The sequence below is a fragment of the Cucurbita pepo genome, chromosome LG13, assembly GCF_002806865.2.
Source record: "Cucurbita pepo subsp. pepo cultivar mu-cu-16 chromosome LG13, ASM280686v2, whole genome shotgun sequence".
NCBI lineage: Eukaryota > Viridiplantae > Streptophyta > Magnoliopsida > Cucurbitales > Cucurbitaceae > Cucurbita > Cucurbita pepo.
In genome coordinates, this window is record NC_036650.1 from 4,340,925 (window position 1) to 4,364,916 (window position 23,992).

At 34.3% G+C, this 23,992-nt stretch overlaps 3 protein-coding genes across 3 annotated transcripts; 2 read left to right on the top strand and 1 right to left on the bottom strand.

Moving 5' to 3' along the window:
* The first annotated feature begins 4,830 nt into the window (after positions 1 to 4,830).
* Positions 4,831 to 5,518, top strand: LOC111809188 (zinc finger protein GIS3-like). Its single transcript, XM_023695573.1, has one exon. The coding sequence runs from the start codon at positions 4,884 to 4,886 to the stop codon at positions 5,484 to 5,486; it is 603 nt and encodes a 200-aa protein (XP_023551341.1). The 5' UTR covers positions 4,831 to 4,883; the 3' UTR covers positions 5,487 to 5,518.
* A 1,498-nt stretch (positions 5,519 to 7,016) lies between these two features.
* LOC111808721 (zinc finger protein GIS3-like) lies at positions 7,017 to 7,519 on the top strand. The gene has a single exon (XM_023694870.1). The coding sequence runs from the start codon at positions 7,070 to 7,072 to the stop codon at positions 7,517 to 7,519; it is 450 nt and encodes a 149-aa protein (XP_023550638.1). The 5' UTR covers positions 7,017 to 7,069.
* A 10,374-nt stretch (positions 7,520 to 17,893) lies between these two features.
* Positions 17,894 to 19,730, bottom strand: LOC111807980. Its single transcript, XM_023693727.1, has 3 exons — positions 18,724 to 19,730; positions 18,512 to 18,589; positions 17,894 to 18,341 (listed from the first exon to the last, which is right to left on the bottom strand). Exons 1-3 carry the CDS (start codon positions 19,465 to 19,467, stop codon positions 18,327 to 18,329), a joined length of 837 nt encoding a protein of 278 aa, XP_023549495.1. The 5' UTR covers positions 19,468 to 19,730; the 3' UTR covers positions 17,894 to 18,326.
* Between the last annotated feature and the right edge of the window lie 4,262 nt (positions 19,731 to 23,992).

The following is a 23,992-nucleotide window of genomic DNA, read 5'->3' on the forward strand; positions in this document are numbered from 1 at the left end:
ATTGGATATGAGAAGATGAGATTTGCTTATTACAATCTTGTAAAATATTGGATAAAGGAAAAAATATCTGATTCTAACTTAATTTCTCATCCTTATAACTACAAAAGAAAAGGAAATTTGAAATAAGATTTACTATAACAACAGATGATGATCTCTCTAAATAAATCTGCATCACATCTATTTCTGTCTCTCTATTGAAAGCCATTTTACTTCTCTTCAAATCTAACATTCTTTTATTTATTTTTGGAGTAACTGTGATATTGTGTCGTGGGTTGAGGAGAGGGAAATGAAGTTGGGATGAGATTAATGGAGAGAGGTGGTTAAGTTATTTTTTATTTGTTTATTTATTTTTATTTTTATTTTTGGGCTCGCTACTGTATACATATCATTAATATTTAATGTGAAAATACTTCCTTTAAAACATTATAATAAAATGTGATCTTAGTCATCATAAAATAAAATGCCCTATACTGACCTATATGCTACTTAATGGAAATACAACTAACCTATACTAACCTACAGTCTACTAAATTCAAATTACGAAACTATCCTAAGCATGTGCTACGGCTTTATAGGTGCGATATTATCATTAGCCGTACAAGGGAGTTTTACCTTTATCTCAAAAATAGAGTAGCACACGACTTGAGTATTTTAATAAAATATTCAGTAAGAGATCTCGGATTCGATGCAAACACATACAATTTCATGAATGAGACCTATCATAATAGTCTATTTTCCTATAGCGGTTATCCTAACGGGCAACTTGGATGTACACTTAATTTTCCTACACACGGTCCACACGTGCGAGTATGGACCCACCAGTCGGTTTGCACACCTTCTAGGCTCCTTTCTGGTGGTGCGAGCATTCTCTAGTAGTTGTTGATGTCGGACACGACCATCACAACAACATTATGATAAACATAATGATCGTTTCCCTGCCTTGTAGCGTACGCGTCTGTATTATCGTGAAGGAGATGCATGAGCACAGAATAATGCATGAGGTCCCAACATTTTTCATTTTCATTATCATTTAATACAACCCAGTAAGGTCTTCCTCCAAATCATATCATTTCTCATATCGTTTATCATATCATTTATCATATTATTTAATCATATCATTTCTCATATCGTTTGTCATATCATTTATCATATCTTTCAGGCGTATGTCGGAGTTGTATTTCATACTAGTTCGCCATTTTGCATATCAATCACATCATATCATTCATGACGCAGATATACCATATCATAACGTCTTCATGCCTTCAAACTTAACAATCCACATCATGCATATATCATATCATATATCATAACAACATGTCTTAAACATATCATATCTTAACATAACATATCATAAACATATCAATTCACCGAATACAACGTAACAATCACATCTCATAACACAGACATATTATTTCATAATAATTTGCATATACGGGCATATGACACGTGCAAAGCTACGAGCACGTGTCTTCATATAGCACACAATTATAACCAAACAATGGTAGGGCCACTACATGGTTGGCCTTAGCCGGCGTTTTCCTTAATTCAAGTATGTTCGCTCTCGTTCCTCGAAATCACTCCAATTATCGCCGATCGTCGTTTCCTATTAAAATATCGATCCCGTTTCGTTAGTAATTTAAGAATTCCTAACTCAATCGAATTTAAATTGAGAAATTTACCCTTATACTGACCTTATTTGCCTTAAATAAGGTCAAATTAAGCTTTGGGATGGTCGGAACGATGGGGAATTGGCTAATTTTTCCTTACCGAGTCGTTTAAGTTGAGTCGAGCCATTTAAGCAGAGCTGACTGAACCGTTTAAGCCGACTGAGACTTTTGGATAAGTATATAAGGTATGTTATGGTTACGAAAATACCCCTAGGATTGATGGATGTTATCTCCCCCTAGAGCTAGCATGAGTGTTTAGATTACGTTTTTTGTGCTTTAGGTGATCCATAAGAATATCTCCCTAACAAAACACGAATTAGTAAAGCCCATGGATACCTATGGAGTCATTTTATACTCACCAATTTCCCATTTTTCTTAGGTGATCGTAGGCTGCAAGTCGAGGTAAGGAAGCGTTCAAGAGCTACGTGGTCATTGAGAAGGTCATTCTGAAGCATCAATCCGTCTATCTATTGGACATTGTATTCCAAATCCTTTATCTCATTTGTCATAAACTTGAACAACATCAACTTGTATTTGACCTGGTTGTATTTTAAAATTGTGGTATTGTTGTGTCGCCTTTAATTAGATTTAAATTTTACCATATTTTTTTTAATCTTTTATTTTATTTGCTTTAGTCTTTGTTTTCTTAGTTATAGTCCCATATTCGAAACCTCGAAAATCGAGTCGTGACATCTATACTTGAGCATATCTTTGAATATATCTTTCTGAATTAGCTTTAGCATATATGCTTAGCAATTTAGCATATATGCTTAGCAATCCTGATTATTGAAGTGTCTGTAAACTAAAGTTTCTACTCTTCCATAACTCAACATTGTGTAATAGATTACACAATTCTACGCAATCTAATCTGTATATCAGAGTGACCAATAATTAATAATTAAAGAGTTTAATTAATTAATTTTTTATCATTGAAATTTATTATATTAGAGCGATGAATAATTAGAAATTAAATAAAAAATATAGAAATGAAATAAAATTGAAATTAAAATTACAGACATTATTGAAACATATTCTAATAATTTTGCAAACACCACTTTTATTGGTCTTCTATTTCTATATTATATATGTTTTCTTTTTAAAAAAATTGTGTATATATAGCTCTACTCATGCATTAACCCTCTCTGCACTTCACCTTCCTTTCTCTCTCTCTCTGTGTTCTTCCATTNTTGCACACCTTCTAGGCTCCTTTCTGGTGGTGCGAGCATTCTCTAGTAGTTGTTGATGTCGGACACGACCATCACAACAACATTATGATAAACATAATGATCGTTTCCCTGCCTTGTAGCGTACGCGTCTGTATTATCGTGAAGGAGATGCATGAGCACAGAATAATGCATGAGGTCCCAACATTTTTCATTTTCATTATCATTTAATACAACCCAGTAAGGTCTTCCTCCAAATCATATCATTTCTCATATCGTTTATCATATCATTTATCATATTATTTAATCATATCATTTCTCATATCGTTTGTCATATCATTTATCATATCTTTCAGGCGTATGTCGGAGTTGTATTTCATACTAGTTCGCCATTTTGCATATCAATCACATCATATCATTCATGACGCAGATATACCATATCATAACGTCTTCATGCCTTCAAACTTAACAATCCACATCATGCATATATCATATCATATATCATAACAACATGTCTTAAACATATCATATCTTAACATAACATATCATAAACATATCAATTCACCGAATACAACGTAACAATCACATCTCATAACACAGACATATTATTTCATAATAATTTGCATATACGGGCATATGACACGTGCAAAGCTACGAGCACGTGTCTTCATATAGCACACAATTATAACCAAACAATGGTAGGGCCACTACATGGTTGGCCTTAGCCGGCGTTTTCCTTAATTCAAGTATGTTCGCTCTCGTTCCTCGAAATCACTCCAATTATCGCCGATCGTCGTTTCCTATTAAAATATCGATCCCGTTTCGTTAGTAATTTAAGAATTCCTAACTCAATCGAATTTAAATTGAGAAATTTACCCTTATACTGACCTTATTTGCCTTAAATAAGGTCAAATTAAGCTTTGGGATGGTCGGAACGATGGGGAATTGGCTAATTTTTCCTTACCGAGTCGTTTAAGTTGAGTCGAGCCATTTAAGCAGAGCTGACTGAACCGTTTAAGCCGACTGAGACTTTTGGATAAGTATATAAGGTATGTTATGGTTACGAAAATACCCCTAGGATTGATGGATGTTATCTCCCCCTAGAGCTAGCATGAGTGTTTAGATTACGTTTTTTGTGCTTTAGGTGATCCATAAGAATATCTCCCTAACAAAACACGAATTAGTAAAGCCCATGGATACCTATGGAGTCATTTTATACTCACCAATTTCCCATTTTTCTTAGGTGATCGTAGGCTGCAAGTCGAGGTAAGGAAGCGTTCAAGAGCTACGTGGTCATTGAGAAGGTCATTCTGAAGCATCAATCCGTCTATCTATTGGACATTGTATTCCAAATCCTTTATCTCATTTGTCATAAACTTGAACAACATCAACTTGTATTTGACCTGGTTGTATTTTAAAATTGTGGTATTGTTGTGTCGCCTTTAATTAGATTTAAATTTTACCATATTTTTTTTAATCTTTTATTTTATTTGCTTTAGTCTTTGTTTTCTTAGTTATAGTCCCATATTCGAAACCTCGAAAATCGAGTCGTGACATCTATACTTGAGCATATCTTTGAATATATCTTTCTGAATTAGCTTTAGCATATATGCTTAGCAATTTAGCATATATGCTTAGCAATCCTGATTATTGAAGTGTCTGTAAACTAAAGTTTCTACTCTTCCATAACTCAACATTGTGTAATAGATTACACAATTCTACGCAATCTAATCTGTATATCAGAGTGACCAATAATTAATAATTAAAGAGTTTAATTAATTAATTTTTTATCATTGAAATTTATTATATTAGAGCGATGAATAATTAGAAATTAAATAAAAAATATAGAAATGAAATAAAATTGAAATTAAAATTACAGACATTATTGAAACATATTCTAATAATTTTGCAAACACCACTTTTATTGGTCTTCTATTTCTATATTATATATGTTTTCTTTTTAAAAAAATTGTGTATATATAGCTCTACTCATGCATTAACCCTCTCTGCACTTCACCTTCCTTTCTCTCTCTCTCTGTGTTCTTCCATTTCCATGGCGGCCTTGGAGGAGCATTACCAATCCAAACAAACCAACAATCCCACTACTCGTTTGAAGCTCTTTGGATTTGACGTCCAAGAAGATCTTGAAGACGATTCCACCCCTACTCCCTCTGCCTCCTCCGACTCCGGCGCCGCTCCCTCCTCCGGCGACCGTAAGTATGAGTGTCAGTACTGTTACAGAGAGTTCGCCAACACCCAAGCCCTCGGCGGCCACCAAAATGCCCACAAGAAAGAGCGCCAGCAGCACAAACGCGCCCAATTACAAGCCTCCCGAAACGCCACCGTTTTTAGAAACCCCATCGTTTCTGCCTTTGCTCCACCGCCTCACCTCCTCCCCTCTGCCGTCCTCACCTCATCATCTTCCTGGCCGCCGGTATATATGCCTCAGGCCCCACCCCAATTCCAGGTCTCCCACGGCTGCGTCTTCACCCCACCGCCGCCACCGCCAGCCTTCTTTTCAACCGGGTCTCGGTCGGCTCACGGGATAGTGGATGGCCCGTCGCTGAGCCGGTTCTCCACCGTCGAGGATGGACCCGGCTTCGATGATGGACCGGGTTTGGATTTGCATCTCAGCCTCGCACCGTCGGCGCCATGAAAATCGAAGCCCCCAACTTCTTTTTTTTTTTTTTTTTTTTTTTTTTTTTTTTTTNTCATATCTTAACATAACATATCATAAACATATCAATTCACCGAATACAACGTAACAATCACATCTCATAACACAGACATATTATTTCATAATAATTTGCATATACGGGCATATGACACGTGCAAAGCTACGAGCACGTGTCTTCATATAGCACACAATTATAACCAAACAATGGTAGGGCCACTACATGGTTGGCCTTAGCCGGCGTTTTCCTTAATTCAAGTATGTTCGCTCTCGTTCCTCGAAATCACTCCAATTATCGCCGATCGTCGTTTCCTATTAAAATATCGATCCCGTTTCGTTAGTAATTTAAGAATTCCTAACTCAATCGAATTTAAATTGAGAAATTTACCCTTATACTGACCTTATTTGCCTTAAATAAGGTCAAATTAAGCTTTGGGATGGTCGGAACGATGGGGAATTGGCTAATTTTTCCTTACCGAGTCGTTTAAGTTGAGTCGAGCCATTTAAGCAGAGCTGACTGAACCGTTTAAGCCGACTGAGACTTTTGGATAAGTATATAAGGTATGTTATGGTTACGAAAATACCCCTAGGATTGATGGATGTTATCTCCCCCTAGAGCTAGCATGAGTGTTTAGATTACGTTTTTTGTGCTTTAGGTGATCCATAAGAATATCTCCCTAACAAAACACGAATTAGTAAAGCCCATGGATACCTATGGAGTCATTTTATACTCACCAATTTCCCATTTTTCTTAGGTGATCGTAGGCTGCAAGTCGAGGTAAGGAAGCGTTCAAGAGCTACGTGGTCATTGAGAAGGTCATTCTGAAGCATCAATCCGTCTATCTATTGGACATTGTATTCCAAATCCTTTATCTCATTTGTCATAAACTTGAACAACATCAACTTGTATTTGACCTGGTTGTATTTTAAAATTGTGGTATTGTTGTGTCGCCTTTAATTAGATTTAAATTTTACCATATTTTTTTTAATCTTTTATTTTATTTGCTTTAGTCTTTGTTTTCTTAGTTATAGTCCCATATTCGAAACCTCGAAAATCGAGTCGTGACATCTATACTTGAGCATATCTTTGAATATATCTTTCTGAATTAGCTTTAGCATATATGCTTAGCAATTTAGCATATATGCTTAGCAATCCTGATTATTGAAGTGTCTGTAAACTAAAGTTTCTACTCTTCCATAACTCAACATTGTGTAATAGATTACACAATTCTACGCAATCTAATCTGTATATCAGAGTGACCAATAATTAATAATTAAAGAGTTTAATTAATTAATTTTTTATCATTGAAATTTATTATATTAGAGCGATGAATAATTAGAAATTAAATAAAAAATATAGAAATGAAATAAAATTGAAATTAAAATTACAGACATTATTGAAACATATTCTAATAATTTTGCAAACACCACTTTTATTGGTCTTCTATTTCTATATTATATATGTTTTCTTTTTAAAAAAATTGTGTATATATAGCTCTACTCATGCATTAACCCTCTCTGCACTTCACCTTCCTTTCTCTCTCTCTCTGTGTTCTTCCATTTCCATGGCGGCCTTGGAGGAGCATTACCAATCCAAACAAACCAACAATCCCACTACTCGTTTGAAGCTCTTTGGATTTGACGTCCAAGAAGATCTTGAAGACGATTCCACCCCTACTCCCTCTGCCTCCTCCGACTCCGGCGCCGCTCCCTCCTCCGGCGACCGTAAGTATGAGTGTCAGTACTGTTACAGAGAGTTCGCCAACACCCAAGCCCTCGGCGGCCACCAAAATGCCCACAAGAAAGAGCGCCAGCAGCACAAACGCGCCCAATTACAAGCCTCCCGAAACGCCACCGTTTTTAGAAACCCCATCGTTTCTGCCTTTGCTCCACCGCCTCACCTCCTCCCCTCTGCCGTCCTCACCTCATCATCTTCCTGGCCGCCGGTATATATGCCTCAGGCCCCACCCCAATTCCAGGTCTCCCACGGCTGCGTCTTCACCCCACCGCCGTGAAATTTATTTATTTATTTTTAATTTCTGCCAAATTATATATTCTAACATAATTAATGCATGGTATTGTATAATTTTTGTGATATCAATTCATATGTTCAAGATTTAATTGAAAACATTTTTTTTTTTGGGATTTATCATTATTATTTTTTAATTTCCGTACGAAACATAAATTAATAAAAATATCCTTAAACTTTATACTTTGTCTAAAAAAATACCTATAAATTTTCGAAATTTTCAATAATACCATTAAACTTTAAAAAAAAAATCTAAAAGATACTATTACTATTAATTTTGGATGAAGACCGTTGATATTTTGTTTTAACAATACTCTCGAACTTTTAATAATACTCTAAAAGTATCTTTGAGCTTAAAAATAATTTTATTGTTAGTACTATATTTAAAAAGTATCTATAAAATTTCAAAAATAGTATTCGTACGGTCAATACGTGGATGAAAACGGTCTATGATACTTCATAGATTATCTACAAATGCTTTAATATTACTTTGGAAAGTTTATAATTATTATTTAAACGTTTTATTAATGATAAAAGTATTTTTAATATTTAAAAAAAAGGTTGAAAGTTAAAAGGGTATTTTTTAAACTTTTTCGAAAGTTTAAGGGTATTGTTGAAATTTTTGAAAATTTATATATTATATATTTTTGACTAAATGCAAAATTGAAAGAGAAACCTCCAAAAACCATACTTTGATTAATTGGGTGTGTTTTGTTTATTAATTGTGAGCCTTTCTTCAATATGAGTGGCCACTCATATCATTCTCATTTGGACATTAAAGTATTCAGTTTTTAAAATTCATATTTTGCAACTTGTAACTCAATAATTTTAACTTACATTTATCAAAAATAAATTATAAAAATTAATCCCTATAATTTGGTTTTTTTTTTTTTTTTTTTTTTTTTTTTTTTTAAAAAAAAAAAAAAAAAAATCAATAATAGACTTATACAAAATATTTTATGAGAAATGGAGTCGGTGGTTGGAGCATATGTCGCTCGTGTCAATAGCGACATTGTGAGGAGACCCCACATTGGTTGGAGAGGGAAAAGAAGCATTCTTATGAGGGAGTCGGTGGCTGGAGCATATGTCGCTTGTGTCAACAATGACATTGTAAGATCCCACATTGATTGGAAAGGGGAAAAAAGCATTCCTTACAAGGGAGTCGATGGCCGGAGCATATGTCGCTTGTGTCAACAGTGACATTGTAAGATTCCACATTGGTTCGAGAGAGGAAAGAGCATTCTTTATAAGGGTATGAAAACATGTCCCTAGTAGATACGTTTTGAAACCGTGAGGCTGATAACGATACGTAACGAGACGAATCGGACAATATCGACTAGCGGTAGGCTTAAGATATTACAAATGGTATCAGAGTCAGACATCGAGCGGTGTGTCAACGAGANGTATATTAAATATCTTTTAAAATTAATATTTTTATCCATGTACTGTTCTTACATACTAAATTTGACATTCGAGTAAAGAAGAGATAATGAATCGATACTATATCTGAATGAGAGTGATCCTGATAATATACCAGCAATGAGCACCTTCCTTTTTTATTGTTCACTCGTAAGAACTCAAAAATTAAACGTATTTTACTTGAATTAATCTTATATTAGGTGATCTGTTAAGTGAGGACAAAACATGTCAAAATGATTTGTGTTCTGCTGTGACAATCTAATCATAGTTCAACTAATTTAAATACTATATTCTTAAGATTTAAATCTCTAATTGTTATGAGTGGTTGAACTATCTAAACAACCTCCTTGTATCGAGAATTTAACTGTTACGTATCTTTATTGAAACACATAAAATGAGAGTTCCTATTCAATTCATTTCTTTTTTCTTCAAGGTGGTGGGACTTCGATTGCCTTGTACTAGGACTCTACCCCCTCGTGAGTAGGATGCTGACCGAGGTGAAGCTGGAAGCCAACCCTAGACTTTCCTAAAGTGGTGGGCCTACCCATCCCAACTAGGAGTATGCTGGGATTTGCGATCTTCCCTTTCTATTCCTTAAGCGGACCAGGAGAGCATTGAACCTTTTGGTATGTATTGTCTCCTAACTATCTCAGATCCACTAGACGAGAAACTCAATTCTGCACTATAGCTGAGTCGTGAACTTATCCACCCCACTAAGAGAGGGAAGGGCGGGGTAGAGCCTTGCAATAGGAGGATTTTCGTTGCTGTAACGAGTTTAAATAGGACTGAAGTGAGGATTAGGACATTGCACAATGATACGAACACTTTATCGCAAGAACGGACAAAGTATCTTTTGGCTTTAATGGCCGAATTCAATATGACTAGGACTTGGCATTCTCCTCAACTGTTCAAATAATTTGGATTTTTCCCTTCAGAAACTGTACAATCCATACCTAAATTGGGAAGGACAAAACTCCCACAATCCATTCCGCCCATTATATTCATTTTTAGACAATGAACCCACCACTTGTCTTTCAAATCACTTCATCTCTGGGGTTAGATATGTAGGCATTGCTGCTAAAACATCCAAATTTTATGTGTTTTTGGGTTTCGAGTAATTGAACATCGTATCAGAGCATCAAATTCTATATATTAGATCGTGTCGTAAGACCCATTTAGAAAAAAAAAACACACTCGATGGCTATCAAAATTCTCATTTACTGTACGAGTTTTCATTCCAAACGCGAGATTTGATCAATTGCAAAATACCTCACTAATTTTCTTGACGTTAAATAGATTCGGTCAGTAAAGGAAGAATCGACACCGGAGGTGAGATTTGCTAGTGAGGATTATGATATTATAGTAGGGTGTTTTTATAGACAGGTCATACATGTAGTGTCATTTTAACCTCACCTTTTAATGTTGTTGTATTGAAAATGAAGTTCATAAATCGTACTTCCAACTAAACGTCTTTTTACTTTTTCGAAATGTTTTTAAAGTTCAAACCGGGTTTGAAAATATTGCACGGGGAGAAACAAATTAGCCGATGAAAATTGATTAATAATATGATTCAGATGCATTTACAAAATTTAAAATCATAGAAAAACTTGAATTAAAAGTTGCATTATCAGATGTTAAAGTCATATTACAATGAATTGAACCCACTCATTTCAATTAATGTCAACAAGTTTGTAGAAAGATTGCTATCAAACTAAAAGGACTCGTTCAAAACAAAGTGTTTGTGGATATAAATGGTAGCTTACTTGCCATAGTGAAAATAGGACCCAAAAAAAAAAAAAAAAAAAAAAAAAAAAANAATAGACTTATACAAAATATTTTATGAGAAATGGAGTCGGTGGTTGGAGCATATGTCGCTCGTGTCAATAGCGACATTGTGAGGAGACCCCACATTGGTTGGAGAGGGAAAAGAAGCATTCTTATGAGGGAGTCGGTGGCTGGAGCATATGTCGCTTGTGTCAACAATGACATTGTAAGATCCCACATTGATTGGAAAGGGGAAAAAAGCATTCCTTACAAGGGAGTCGATGGCCGGAGCATATGTCGCTTGTGTCAACAGTGACATTGTAAGATTCCACATTGGTTCGAGAGAGGAAAGAGCATTCTTTATAAGGGTATGAAAACATGTCCCTAGTAGATACGTTTTGAAACCGTGAGGCTGATAACGATACGTAACGAGACGAATCGGACAATATCGACTAGCGGTAGGCTTAAGATATTACAAATGGTATCAGAGTCAGACATCGAGCGGTGTGTCAACGAGAACGCTAACCCTTAGGCAAGAGGGTGGATTGTGAGATCCCACATCAATGGGGGAAGAAAACAAAACATTTCTTATAAGAATATGGAAACCTCTACTTCATAGACGCGTTTTAAAACCGTGAGAGACTGATGACGATACATAACAGACTAAATGAGACAATATCTAACAAAACCCATTAGGTGGAATCCAAGAAAAAAGAGTGCAAACTTTTTGTCTCTTGTGTTTGTACTACATGTTTTTGTTTGTGTTTTGTGTTTTTTGGTTTGATGTTTGTAGAGAGAGAGAGAAAAGCAAAGCATAATCATAGATTTGAAAACTTGTCAACTTTATAAAAAGATTTGACAAATTTACAAAATTGACAACAGATCCCTCCACACATAATTTATAGTGGTAGGTGAGAGACAGTAGAGAGAGAAACATATATATATATTTTTAACTTCCTTCTCGAGCTTACTAAGGTTTTGTTCTTCGTCAAACCCACTCATAAACTCATATGGACATCCAATCATCCACTCCCTTGCTTTCAAAGCAAGAAGTAACGTGACCATAAATATGGAGATGCAAGAGAACGTCGAAGTTATTAGATGCCAAATTTAGATTCTAAATCTTGGGTACGGGACGTTTAATTTGAACCCTAAACTCTTAATCGAGAGTATACACCTTATACCAACTTCAGTTGCGCTATGCTTATATTGGTCGAAACTTGATGAGCATTAGGTTGGGTGGTTGTTTGTGGGCCAAAAAAGAGGTTTAGAAAAATAAAAATAAAAATATTAATACAATGTTTGAGGAAGGTGATTAGATCCCCAAAAGTGAGCTCACAAAATGGAAATTTTAGTTGTTGCTTTCTTCATTGCTACACTTAATAAACAAACACCCATTTCCTTTCCAATTTTATATTTTTCTTAGTGCCTTCCTTATTTCTATATTTTCTCCAATAGGGTTGCTCGAGTATCATCCCATGTTTCGATTGACCTAAATTAGCTAGAGTGTGTTTGGTACCTTCGAGAACGCAGACACAGGTGATACATGGATGTCGTCAACTCGTTAAGTCTACCCCATTCAATCTTTCCACCTTCACTTCCATCATGGGTGTTATCGATGAGCACCACCCACCACCAACCTTCGCTACCAGCACTCACCTCCAATGTCGCCACCAATACTTGAGTACGTGTTCGTGTAGGTAGCAATTTTGAATTGTTTTTATCTATTTCTTAGTCATCTTACCTTCAGGATTATTTTTATTCGAATATAGTCTCAACAAATATATGTATTTATATATCTTGGATGCAATGGAGTCTTAACTGCTCCGTTGTAGAGGTCCGGTGAATTTGTTAATGATAAGATGTGAATTTAAATTAGTAGAGGTGGGGTATAATTTTATTAACTCTTAGTCCCTTTTTTGAGCTTAGTATATATGGAACATAATTGATAAAGGCTCCTAGTTTGAGTAGATATAGTGTTATAGAGTTGCCTTTACTTAATGATATTTTAAGGTAAAGTAGCCCAATAATTGCTCTTTGTAGATTGACATGTTTTTGGTCGGGTCAATTCAACCAACCTGAAAATAAGGTTAAACCGATGTTTGTGATGCATTTTGACTTGTGAACGTTTGATGAGATTTCGAGTTGAGTTGAGTTGGATAGGGTTGAGTCACTAATCCATCTAATTTAAAATTTCGAGTTGATAAAACAAATTTAAGAGAACGGGTGAGAGACGATTCGGAAGAAATAATTTGTTTGGTTGGGAAGAAAATGTTTTGTAATTTAATGTTGGATGTGAAATGTTTTTTGATTTTGATATCTTAACTTTGGTCCTCTCATCATCCAATCAGCTCTTGTTTAGTACTCCTTAGTAGCTCAAATATCCCTGTCAAAATTAAAATGGAAAAAGCAAAATTTTGAAAGGAATCCATAATATATCTACTTGTCCACATCTTACCTTAATCTCTCTTTTCATGTCCCCTTTCAAACCCTAAACCTTTTTCAATACCCATGTCTTTTGCTTTACATTCAAAATTTAAACGTATCATTTTATAGATCAATTTAGGTCGTTTCACCATAATTTATCCTTACTCACATATTTTTTTAGAAAAATGTCTCAAAAACCGCTCTAACGAAGTGTGCTTAAATTTGAAGTTCTTATAATTAAGTCATTGAAAAGAAAGATGTATATTGATAGCATAGGTTTCTTAAACCTTCTATTTTTCAGAATTGTTCTCATCCAGATGTGATATCGGTGCTGAAGATTAGTTCTTGGGTCTCTTTTCGTGTCTAGAATGGAAAATGAAAAGAAAGAACATAAAAGAGAAACAATGAATCCCAAGATGATTGGTGGAGGTAAGTGAGGTGAAGTTTGTGTTCGGCTAAATTCATACCTGTCTTTACTCTAATAAGAAAGATAGAAAGGGACAAATGAGAGTACTTTGTTTCCAAATAAGTGGGAGTATGGAAAACTCGGTTAATAACAATACGTAATGGGATATGTATCGAGTCAAAGCGGATAATATTTGTTAGCGGTGGGCTTGGGCGGTTACAAATGGTATCAAAACCAAACACCGGGCGATATGTTAGTGAAGACACTGGATCTCTAAGGGAGTGGATTGTGAGGTTCTACATTAGGTGGAGAGAGCAACAAAACATTTTTTATAAGGCGGTGGAAACCTTTTCGTAGTAAAAGCATTTTCGAGAAGTACATGGTTCCACTCGCACGATCTTTTTTAAATTCTCTAAGTGTCGAATAAAGAAATTGTTAGCCTCGAACGTGTAGTCAGTAAGCCAATTAGAAGCTGGCAGAGCGTGATGAGCCGCGTGGGAGTCAAATGCGTGGAATGAGGTAAGGACGAGTGGTGAGTGGGTTGGGTCGGACCATATGTGTATGGGTTGTGGGTTATGTGTTGTTGGGCTATACAACCGAAAATGGGCTTCTACATGGTTGAAGATTCTGATGGGTATTGGATCAATCGAACTGAATCCAAACCCGAATTTTTTTGACCCGTGTGGACTTCGTCTTCTATTTTATTATTATTATTATTTTTTTTTTTTTTTTTTTTANCGTTATCGAAACTAAATTTGACTTTGCAAAACAGCTCGGAGTATTTCTCTCTCATTTCATCCTCTAGTCTCCATGTGACTACTCCTATTTGGTAATTTTGCCACAATACTTTGACGAAAGTTATGTCCCTGGAGTATAGGACCTTCACTTCTCGGGTTAAGATCTTTATTCATCTCTCTTCATAACTTAAGTTCTCATCTATCTAGCACGTAGATTACGTTGGCACTGCTGAGAGGGATGGTGTAAGGCTAGTCTGTGTGTCACTGGAGGTTTGATGATGCGTGGACTCAGCTTGCCCTTACGTCTAAACTTTAGGACGCCTTTCATTGGAGCCACCATCAAGTATACTTTGTTTTCTACCTCAAACCCAAGCTTCTATATTTCACGTCAACGTAACTTTTCTATTTACCTGGGGTCATACGCATCATTGTCCTAATCTTTTGCTTGACCTCATTGGTAGCTTAACAGACCTAGGTCGTGGCTTGGTCTACCTTGACTCTGCTAAATCATTTTATCCCTAACTTAAGAACTATAAGTGGGTTCATGACTAAGGCTCTTTAATGAAATCAATACCTCATATGGTTAATATACGTGGATACTTTCTCTTCTACCTCTATGGTCATAACTCAACATCATTTAACCATGTTTCGAGACATCTAACCTTCCTTAGAGAAATCACTCTCATGCACATACTAGTGTTAAGTAGCTTACAAACATTTTTGTCGGACTATAACTTCATAATCGCAGTATAAACCTTGTTAACTATATACATGTTCGAAATCATCAAAACATCATATAGCATTCACATTCCATGCATAGTAAGACATATCGAACAGTGATCAAGCATTTATAGCAAAATCATGGGACGAGGTCTCTGGTTGAAGTCTAGGATGGCCCAGCTATGCCAAGGAAAAGAATAAAAGAATAGAAGAAGCATCTGACTCCTTCATGCATGCCCCACTTGGCTCGGGGGAATATAGCTCAGTTGGTGAGCTCCGCCCTTGCAATTGGGTCGTTACGATTATGAGTTGGATGTCTACTTACTTTCTAAGCCTACCTTATTTAATTCTTCTCCCTCAGTTTATAACTAATATTTTTTAAAAAATAATACAAAGTGATGATAAAATGATTGAAAAGTTTGAGCATCTTTTTCTTCCCATTTTTGACCAATTTCAAACTAATCATATATTTTAGACAAAAGTGCTCGAAGGTGGAGATTCCTTGTTCCTAACTTATGATATCTACTGAAACGTTCTTTAAAAGTCTTTTTAGTTCTCAACAAAGTTTTGGAGGAATTCATCGTGTCATCAACTTAAATTAGTTTAAAATGGAAAAAAGAGAAGTTCTAGAGTTCCAAAGTACGAAAGAGAGAAATCGGAGCCAACGTTTTAGGGAAAAATATTGAATAATCCTGTACATCCCCTGCAACATGATCATACTCATTCCTTGCTTCGTAAGAGTGAAAACTATCCTCGCAGACCAACACGAGTCTCTCCAACATGTTTTGTCTCCACTTACATGCTTCCTCAAAATTTGTAGGAGGTCACCCAATAGAATTATTTCAAGTAAAGCATGTTTAACCATGAAGTTTTTATGGTTGATCCACTAAAAAAATGTATTTTGTTAATATAAGTAGTAACTTTCATTTCCTTTTAAGTCTTTCTTAGTCATCCTATCTTCAAAGTTTCTCTAGTTCAAATGTGGTCCCGATTTATTTATGTACCCTTCATTTGCTCAGGTGTCATACGCCCACCCGCTTCCGCACTGATTCATCCCTAAACCACATCTTATTAGGAGAGGTACCGCTTTGATATCATTCTCTTAGGACCCATGCCCAAAATTCAAATAAGGATTCAAAATCCATATTCAACACGGATGACTTCAACAATCCCCTACAACATAGTTACGTTACTTATTCTTCGCTTTTTAAGAAAGAAGACTATCACTGTAGATCAACACGAGTTCTCGGACTCACATGTATGATTAAGTCACCGAAAAAAAGTGCACCTTATTGGTATAAGTAATAACTTTTATTTCTTTTAAACCTCTTTTAGTCATCCTAGTACGAATCCTCTCATTCAGACGTGGTGTTCATTCATTCATGCATCCCTCCCTTACTAAGTATCAAAAATTAAATTGAAAATGGATGGAAAATAAAAATTGTGATAATAAAAGTCAATAAATTGAAAGTTGTGATAAATTTCTTAAATATTAATTGCTAAAATAGCATTAAATAAACATGCTAACTAATAAAGTACAAGAAAAGTCTTTATGGCATCAACTTCATTAAAATAATTTATAAGAGAGGAAAATAGAATAATGGGCAAAGGATGAGTGGATTTTTCCACCTTAATTTTATATGAATGTCATCAGATTATACTAATATTTTATGCTAATATTTCTTTAAGAAAATAAATAAATACAAACCAATCCAGCAATGAGGCTAGTTGTTTACTATAGACTATACACAAAATATTGATTGCATTCCTTCATAACATCACTAGTGAAAGAATCATTAGAACAATATAGTTTAATATATGTATATATACAAAGACCAAAATGGAATTTTTTTTTTTTTTTTTTTTTAAGAAAATGGGATAATAATAATAATAATAATAAAAAACCAAAAAATTACTTTTTTTAATCCTAGTGGTTACCTTGTATGAGGCCAGCCAATTGAGGTATTAAAACAAGCATCAAGCCATTTCATTCTCAACAAATTATACCTTCTTTTTTCCCCTAATAATAAGGAACCTAAAACTGGTTTGCCAAGCGGGCGAGAAAGTCGCAGAAGTTTCCCCACAAGGCCTTCTCTAAGTAAAACACAGACACAGTCAAACAAAGACTTTCAGAAACACAATCAACACACCCAAATTTGGTTAAGAACAAGTTAAAGTAGACCCAACTTGAAGTGAACATTGCTCTGTCTCTATCTCTATCTTTATCTCATGGATTGTTTTTGGAGTCATTTGGTGAATGATTCTCCATTGACTGCAAACAGGAAAGAGAACAATGTATTGACATTGGTGTCTGCTAGAAACAGCAGGAGGAACAAATTGCACCATGAAAAAAAAAAACCAGAGCGAAAATGGCAGGGTTGGGTGGGGGGAGGTGGAGCGTTCTCGGTTTTCTGAGAAGGGGGTTGCTACCTACTACAGCTTCGACTTATGACAATCGATCGAGGATTCTTACCTAGACTTTTTTTAAGTAACTGACATAAAAGGGTAGGTTGTTCATTTCCAGCCCTTTGATTTCATGGTTAAAAGAGCTTGGAGAAACTGAGAAAAGACACTAATCCCTTGAGTGAGAGTCACCCGATTCGGTTGACTCACTATCGGGTGGGGCAACTCGTTGAGGAAATCATTCTAGCTCAGAAGTTTGATGAATAACAAACAGAGGTGAGATTGAAGAAATGGAGAACAAGAGGTTTAAAGCTCTATTTCATAAGTTCTCTAAGTGTGGGGATATAACAGACTACAGCTTCAAACTATGATTGTGCAAGAAACTAATTTCCTAGAACTCAACGAAGGCATTCAACTGAAACAAAACAAAAAAGTTGAATATGAACAAGAAATGATCTGTGAAGTGTTAAAACAACAAGTTTGACATTTCTAACACAAGTTGATTGAATCTATTCTGTAAGTAACTACATGAATGTGCATCAATATTCAAGCACTGATATTCCCAAATGATGACAGTATGCTACACATTCATTTCTTGACCAGGGCTTTCCACAAGACATTGTATCACTCAAGATCATACAAGAAAATGTCCTTTTATCCAGTTCCAAATTCCACCAATCCTATTCTTTGTGAATTATTCCACGACTAGCGAAGGCAAAACCAGATTAACTTATGAACAAAAATTAGCATTTGAAAGTAGAGGAAGACCATACACCGCAAGTTATTGGGTGGGATTCAACCGTGGTTGATACCAAACTCCCAGGGCATACAGCATGATCACCAATCAAACCCATGAATTACTCTGGAGTCAGCACATGAATGGGGAAGTTTTTGAATCTCTGCAAAGAAGTAGCACTTTAAACCTTCATCACCTGTGCAACAACAGAGATTGAAGAAAAATCTACAGTATCAGAATCGAGGAAGAATTTTGAAGCTCAATCATGTAGGATGGACGAAGACTAGTTAAACAGAACCACTCATTTTCTTCAGAGATAAACATTTAGAAAATGATCTTTATCGACAGAACGAAAGGAGCATTTACCTTGCCGTTTTCAGGTAATTCAGGGACCTTATACAAATCAGCTGTGATCTCCGACAGCCATAACCCAGGAAAAAGCGTCTGCAAAATGGTACAGATTAAACGTGGATTCTCTATTTCTAAGCAAAAATGGTATCTAGAGGCAGATTAGAGAACTTGAATTGGAAAACTACTCGAAACTTGACGAAGAATAAGGGCAATTTGAACGAACTTACATCTAATTGCTTTTGTACGATTCTGGTCCTCTTCTTGGGCCGCCTCGGTGGTCTGAGTCCCACCATTTCCATGAAATCTTCATCGATCTCTCTCTTCGAGAGCGGCACTACCAATTTCACCTTCTTCTTCTTCTTCTCCGTTCCAATTTTCAACCTAGGTGACTTGGCGCCACCGTCACTACGCAACGGGGAATTGGAATTCGATTTCTTCTCATCAAGCTTCAAATTCTTACTTCCACCACCGTCAACATTCGGAGCCTTACAAGCGGCTCTCCTCGTCCTTAGATTCCAAGGTCTGGTCTCCGCCATCGATAACGCAACCGCCGCCGGCGTCTCTTCCATTCCGGCAGAATCGTTCTTCTCTTCCGCCTCTTCTTCGGCCACCACTGCCTCCTTACTTAAAATCGCCTCTTTCATTTTATCGGCCGCCGTCTTCAGATCAAACATAAGCTTCTCTCTCACCGCCTCGATCCCGACGTCATCGGTTTTCTTGATTATCGATTTCGAAACCTTCGGTCTCATCTCCAAATCCTTGAAGAACATCCGCATCTCTGAGCCCGATTCCAGACTCCTACTCTCCGTAGACTCCTCCGATCTCGAGGAGTGAGATTGTCGATTCACGCCGGAGACCTGTACACCATTAGAATTCACCTTCATGCACCTCAAGTGCTTCTGATTCCCCCACTTCAAACACGGCAACATGAAATTATGAAGAGATTTCGATCTCTCGGACCGCATTCTCATCGACCACCTCCGTTCGTCGTCTCAAGAGACCCTCGCACACACCATTGACCGGAGATTCAAAACAGCCGATTACAGACGGAGTTGCCGGATTTCCATAAGACTCTGCTACTACGAATTTCTGGGCGAAATTTGAGAGGAATAGAGAAGTATCGGAGCTTGTAGAGAGAGAGAGAGAGAGTGGTTAAGGGCTGTTTTTCCGTCGCTAGTTTCTTTGGTCGCTCTCACAGAATATGGCCGGAAGAAAAAAAAAAAAAAAAAAAAACAAAAAAAAANCCCGTTGAGAGAGAAAGACAGAGAGACGGACCGGATGGTTTTAACGTTCGGACGTAGGGGTAATTCCGTCAAATCACCTTCTGAATTTGTTTTCTATTTTAATCATCCTCCAAGATTAAAGTATTAAGCTTTGCCCTAAATTTATAGTTATTTTAAACGAATTTTTAATCACACTTTTGTGCCAATTAATTTATAAAATTAATTAATCAAAATGAGCCTAATTTAAAATAAAAAAACATGAACATTTAAATTTAAATCAAAATCGTATCATATAATTATTAATAAACGATATTAAATTTTTAGAGTTTACCTAATATCTTATATTTAAATTTAATTTCTTGATTTTTAGTATGCTCAATTAAATAAATTCAATAAATGTATACTCTTTAGAATTATTTATTAAAATAGTCTCCCAACTAAATTTGAATTTTATCTAATACACGTCCAATTATATTCATTTCTATTTTTCTAAATTAATATTTTGTTTTTTGTGAACAATAATTAAAACTCTGGTCAGAATCTAATTAAAATATTTTGAATTACAGAAATTAAATCAATTGTTACAATATATATATATATATAAATTAAATTTCTAAATTTTAAAAAATTATTATTATTATTTTAGTTTTAGTAAAAATAATAAAAGAAATTAAAATACCATTTTGATTCTTTTATTTTGTCGATTTTAATGGTCTAAAATTAGTTAAAATTAATATTTATTATTAGTTTAAATTTGATTTGGAACAAAATTAGTTAAATAATATTAAAGTTGAACTTCTTAAAATATTTAAATTATATAATGAATAAATAAATAAAAGATTCCTTTGACCCATCAAAATTAGCTATAAGGTATAAATTTAAGGTTAAAAAAGTCCATTTGTAAAATATAATAATTTTAAAAACATTGTAAATTCTTGAATTTGATTGAAATGATAAAAAAAAATATAATAATAAATAAAAAATTAAAAAAAAGTATTTTTTATTTTCCTACGCAATATCGAAATTGGAATGGATTCTCAAATTTTGACTCCAAATCTATATTGGAATAAAATTTAAAAATAATGAATATATTTGGAAATATTCTAAACTTAACGTAGATAGAATTTATGCGTTTCCAACTAAAAAACCTAAAATTAATGAAAATTATTTATTTTTGGGAATATTCTTGAATCAACCCATCTTTTTCTCATGCCATTTTAATTCAAATTTATATTAAAAAATGGGGAAGGAATTTCTTTAGAATAAAAAAAGTATTAAATAAATCAAATTATGGCCTCGTCTTTCCATTTATATCCAATTTTGACATGAAATTTCTAATTTCGTATAAAGTTAGAATTCTAGGTCGTAAGGCCCTACGGGCTTGGATTGACCGAATGAACTTGATCTCAATACAAAGAGTTTTATATCGACCAACTTTCCCTTGCTTCGGAGAACGATGACTAAGGAAGCTTGTTGATCTAGAGCTTGGCTTGAGAGGTTGACACAATGCACGACTTAGGAGGTCAATCTCAACGCTCTAGGTTTGGCCTATCCTAATTCACGTATAGGTTAAATCTTCGACTTTCCTTCATCAAATCTTAGATTTGATTCATTTATGAATTTTTTGAAATAGAATTTTAAATTGATAGTCATTTTCGTATAATATATTGTAATCTAAATATATTATATAGTTTGGCATATAGATGGTTCAAAGAAGACTCTAGCTACCCTCAAATTAAGAACTTTTATTGCCGTATTAATGTGGTATTAATTATGGTTTAGAGACAAAAAGATGTGACATGGCTAGTTTGTAAATGGGTTTGTATGGGCATCCCGATTTTGAATCATTACCTCAGTGATATTTCTATATATACTTCAAACAAAGTATTCATCATTGTTTTTGTAATTATACATATTTTTTCACCAAAATAATAAAATTGGTCGACTTTTTTGAGGTCATCAAAGAGCCTATCTCAACAATTGAATTTACACTACTCAACTCATCTGTCTTCCGTCTAATTTATATATCATGACTAACTCGACAGTTGATATCACATTGTTTGACTCATTTGAGCTCATATCTTAATTAGTAATGTCATCATGACCTAGCTAACGACTCTAACACTACCAACCTTTCTAATACAACTACTGACATGTCTGTCGACACAATTTACTATAAAATATTAATTGATTTTCTTTAACCGACCCCACATTGTAACTTATCAATATAAATATATAAGCAGTGATCTCGTGCATCTACCATCATATAGTCCCTTACCTCAAACCCATGCAAATCTTTACAAATATGAAATAATAAACATATTAAAACTATATTTTCCCTATAAATGATTTAGACTTATTTATTAAGTTTACTATATTTCCTACGGTGTACATGGTCGGGGTGGGGCGGGTTGACGGATTTTTTTTACTCATCCCAAAAGTTCGCGTTGGTTGGATTGGTAACAACTCAACCCTCTATTTTTCGGTTGGGTTGCCAAATTTTTTTTTTAAATTTTATTTATCCACCATTTATAATTTTATTGGGATACAATCTTAGATAAAATATATTAAAAGTTCACAAATAAACCCAAATCAATCTATAATTATTATAAAAAAAAAAAAAAAAAACAAATTCAATAAAAACAAGGAGGGAAAATGATAACATATTAACATACTTTAAACTATTATATAGGACAAAAATAAAAAATATATAGATATATTTTAATTGAAATATGCTTACTTGACCTTATGAACTATTATATGAACTATTATAAAAATAAAAATATATATAAATTAGGATATAATGATATTACAACAAATACAATAAATACATTAGAATTTAGAATATGCTTTAAAATTTAAAAATAATATAAAATATATTAATAATTATATGAATAATAAAAAGAAATATATATATATATTCGCGTTGAACTTGAGACATATGTTGGTGTTGAACTCAAACGTGAGTCTCCTTAAACGGCCATAGTATCACTCTGGCAAACTTATTAATATGGGAGGATTCTTAATATATTTTATATATTTTTATTTGGCTCGGGTCAACTCGAAGATTTTGTTCCACGAACTCAAAACCGAACCAATTCAGTTCGGATTCAGAAAAATGAATCAAACCCTACTCGAAATGCTAATCCAACCCAACTCTTATAGTTTGAGTTAAATTGGTCCGATTGTCGGGTTGTCGGGTTGAATGTACACCTCTAATATTTCCTTTAAAATTCAAATCCCTAGATACCACACAGCTAAGTTAATTTTAGTTGGATTTTATTTATGATTTTTCAAAATTACTTATTTATAAATTATTTATAATAAATTTTAAAAAAAATATTCTAAACAAAAATTATGAATTTTTTTTCCCTTTCAGCTTTCCTCTCTTGACTTTCTCTCTTATAAAATTGGCAGTTGTTTGAATATTATTTTCAAATCTTAAATATCTTGTTGACTTATGTGATTAAATAGAAAAAAATAAGTTCTTAATGATATTAAATAAATAAAATAATTAACTAATAACGTATATGAAGTAATTATATTGAAGTAATTATATCATGAGCTTACTCGAAACAATTAATTAAAAAAAACAAGAATTGTTTAATGTGTTTTGTTTGATGATAATGAAAAGCATGAGAATAATTAATTAAGTTATCGCATCAAATAGATGATTTTAACGTGTGTTCGTGATGAATTTTTGTAGGAGATGAACTCGATAGACAGTTGATCTAGAGTAGTATAGAATGAGCTGAAGTTGGAAACCAATATATAGATATAATGATATTTTCACAATACATCTTATTTTCTATTATTAGAGGAAATATATTGTTACTGGACAAAATTTAATGGACTTTCTTGTACTCTGGTATTTTCGATTTTATTTTTAATAAATCTTTCCTAATCTTCCCTCCTCACTTCTGATTGTATAAATAGATTTTCATTTTCTAAACAGATATGAAAAGATGAGATTTGATTATTAGATGCTAAAATATTGGATAATGAAATTTAATTATTACATGCTCCCGTAAAATAAAATATTGGATAAAGGAAGGAACATCTGGATTCTAAATTAATTTCTTATAACAATGACTAGAAAAGAAAATTTGAGATAGGATATACGGTAATAACAGACCAAAATCTTTCTTAAATAAATCTATATCATATCTGCATCAGTTGAAAACCCTTTTACATTTTTTCAAATCTGACATTTTTCTGACTAACTGATATTGTGTCGTGGGTTGAGGAGAGAGAATGGGGTCGAGATGAGAGG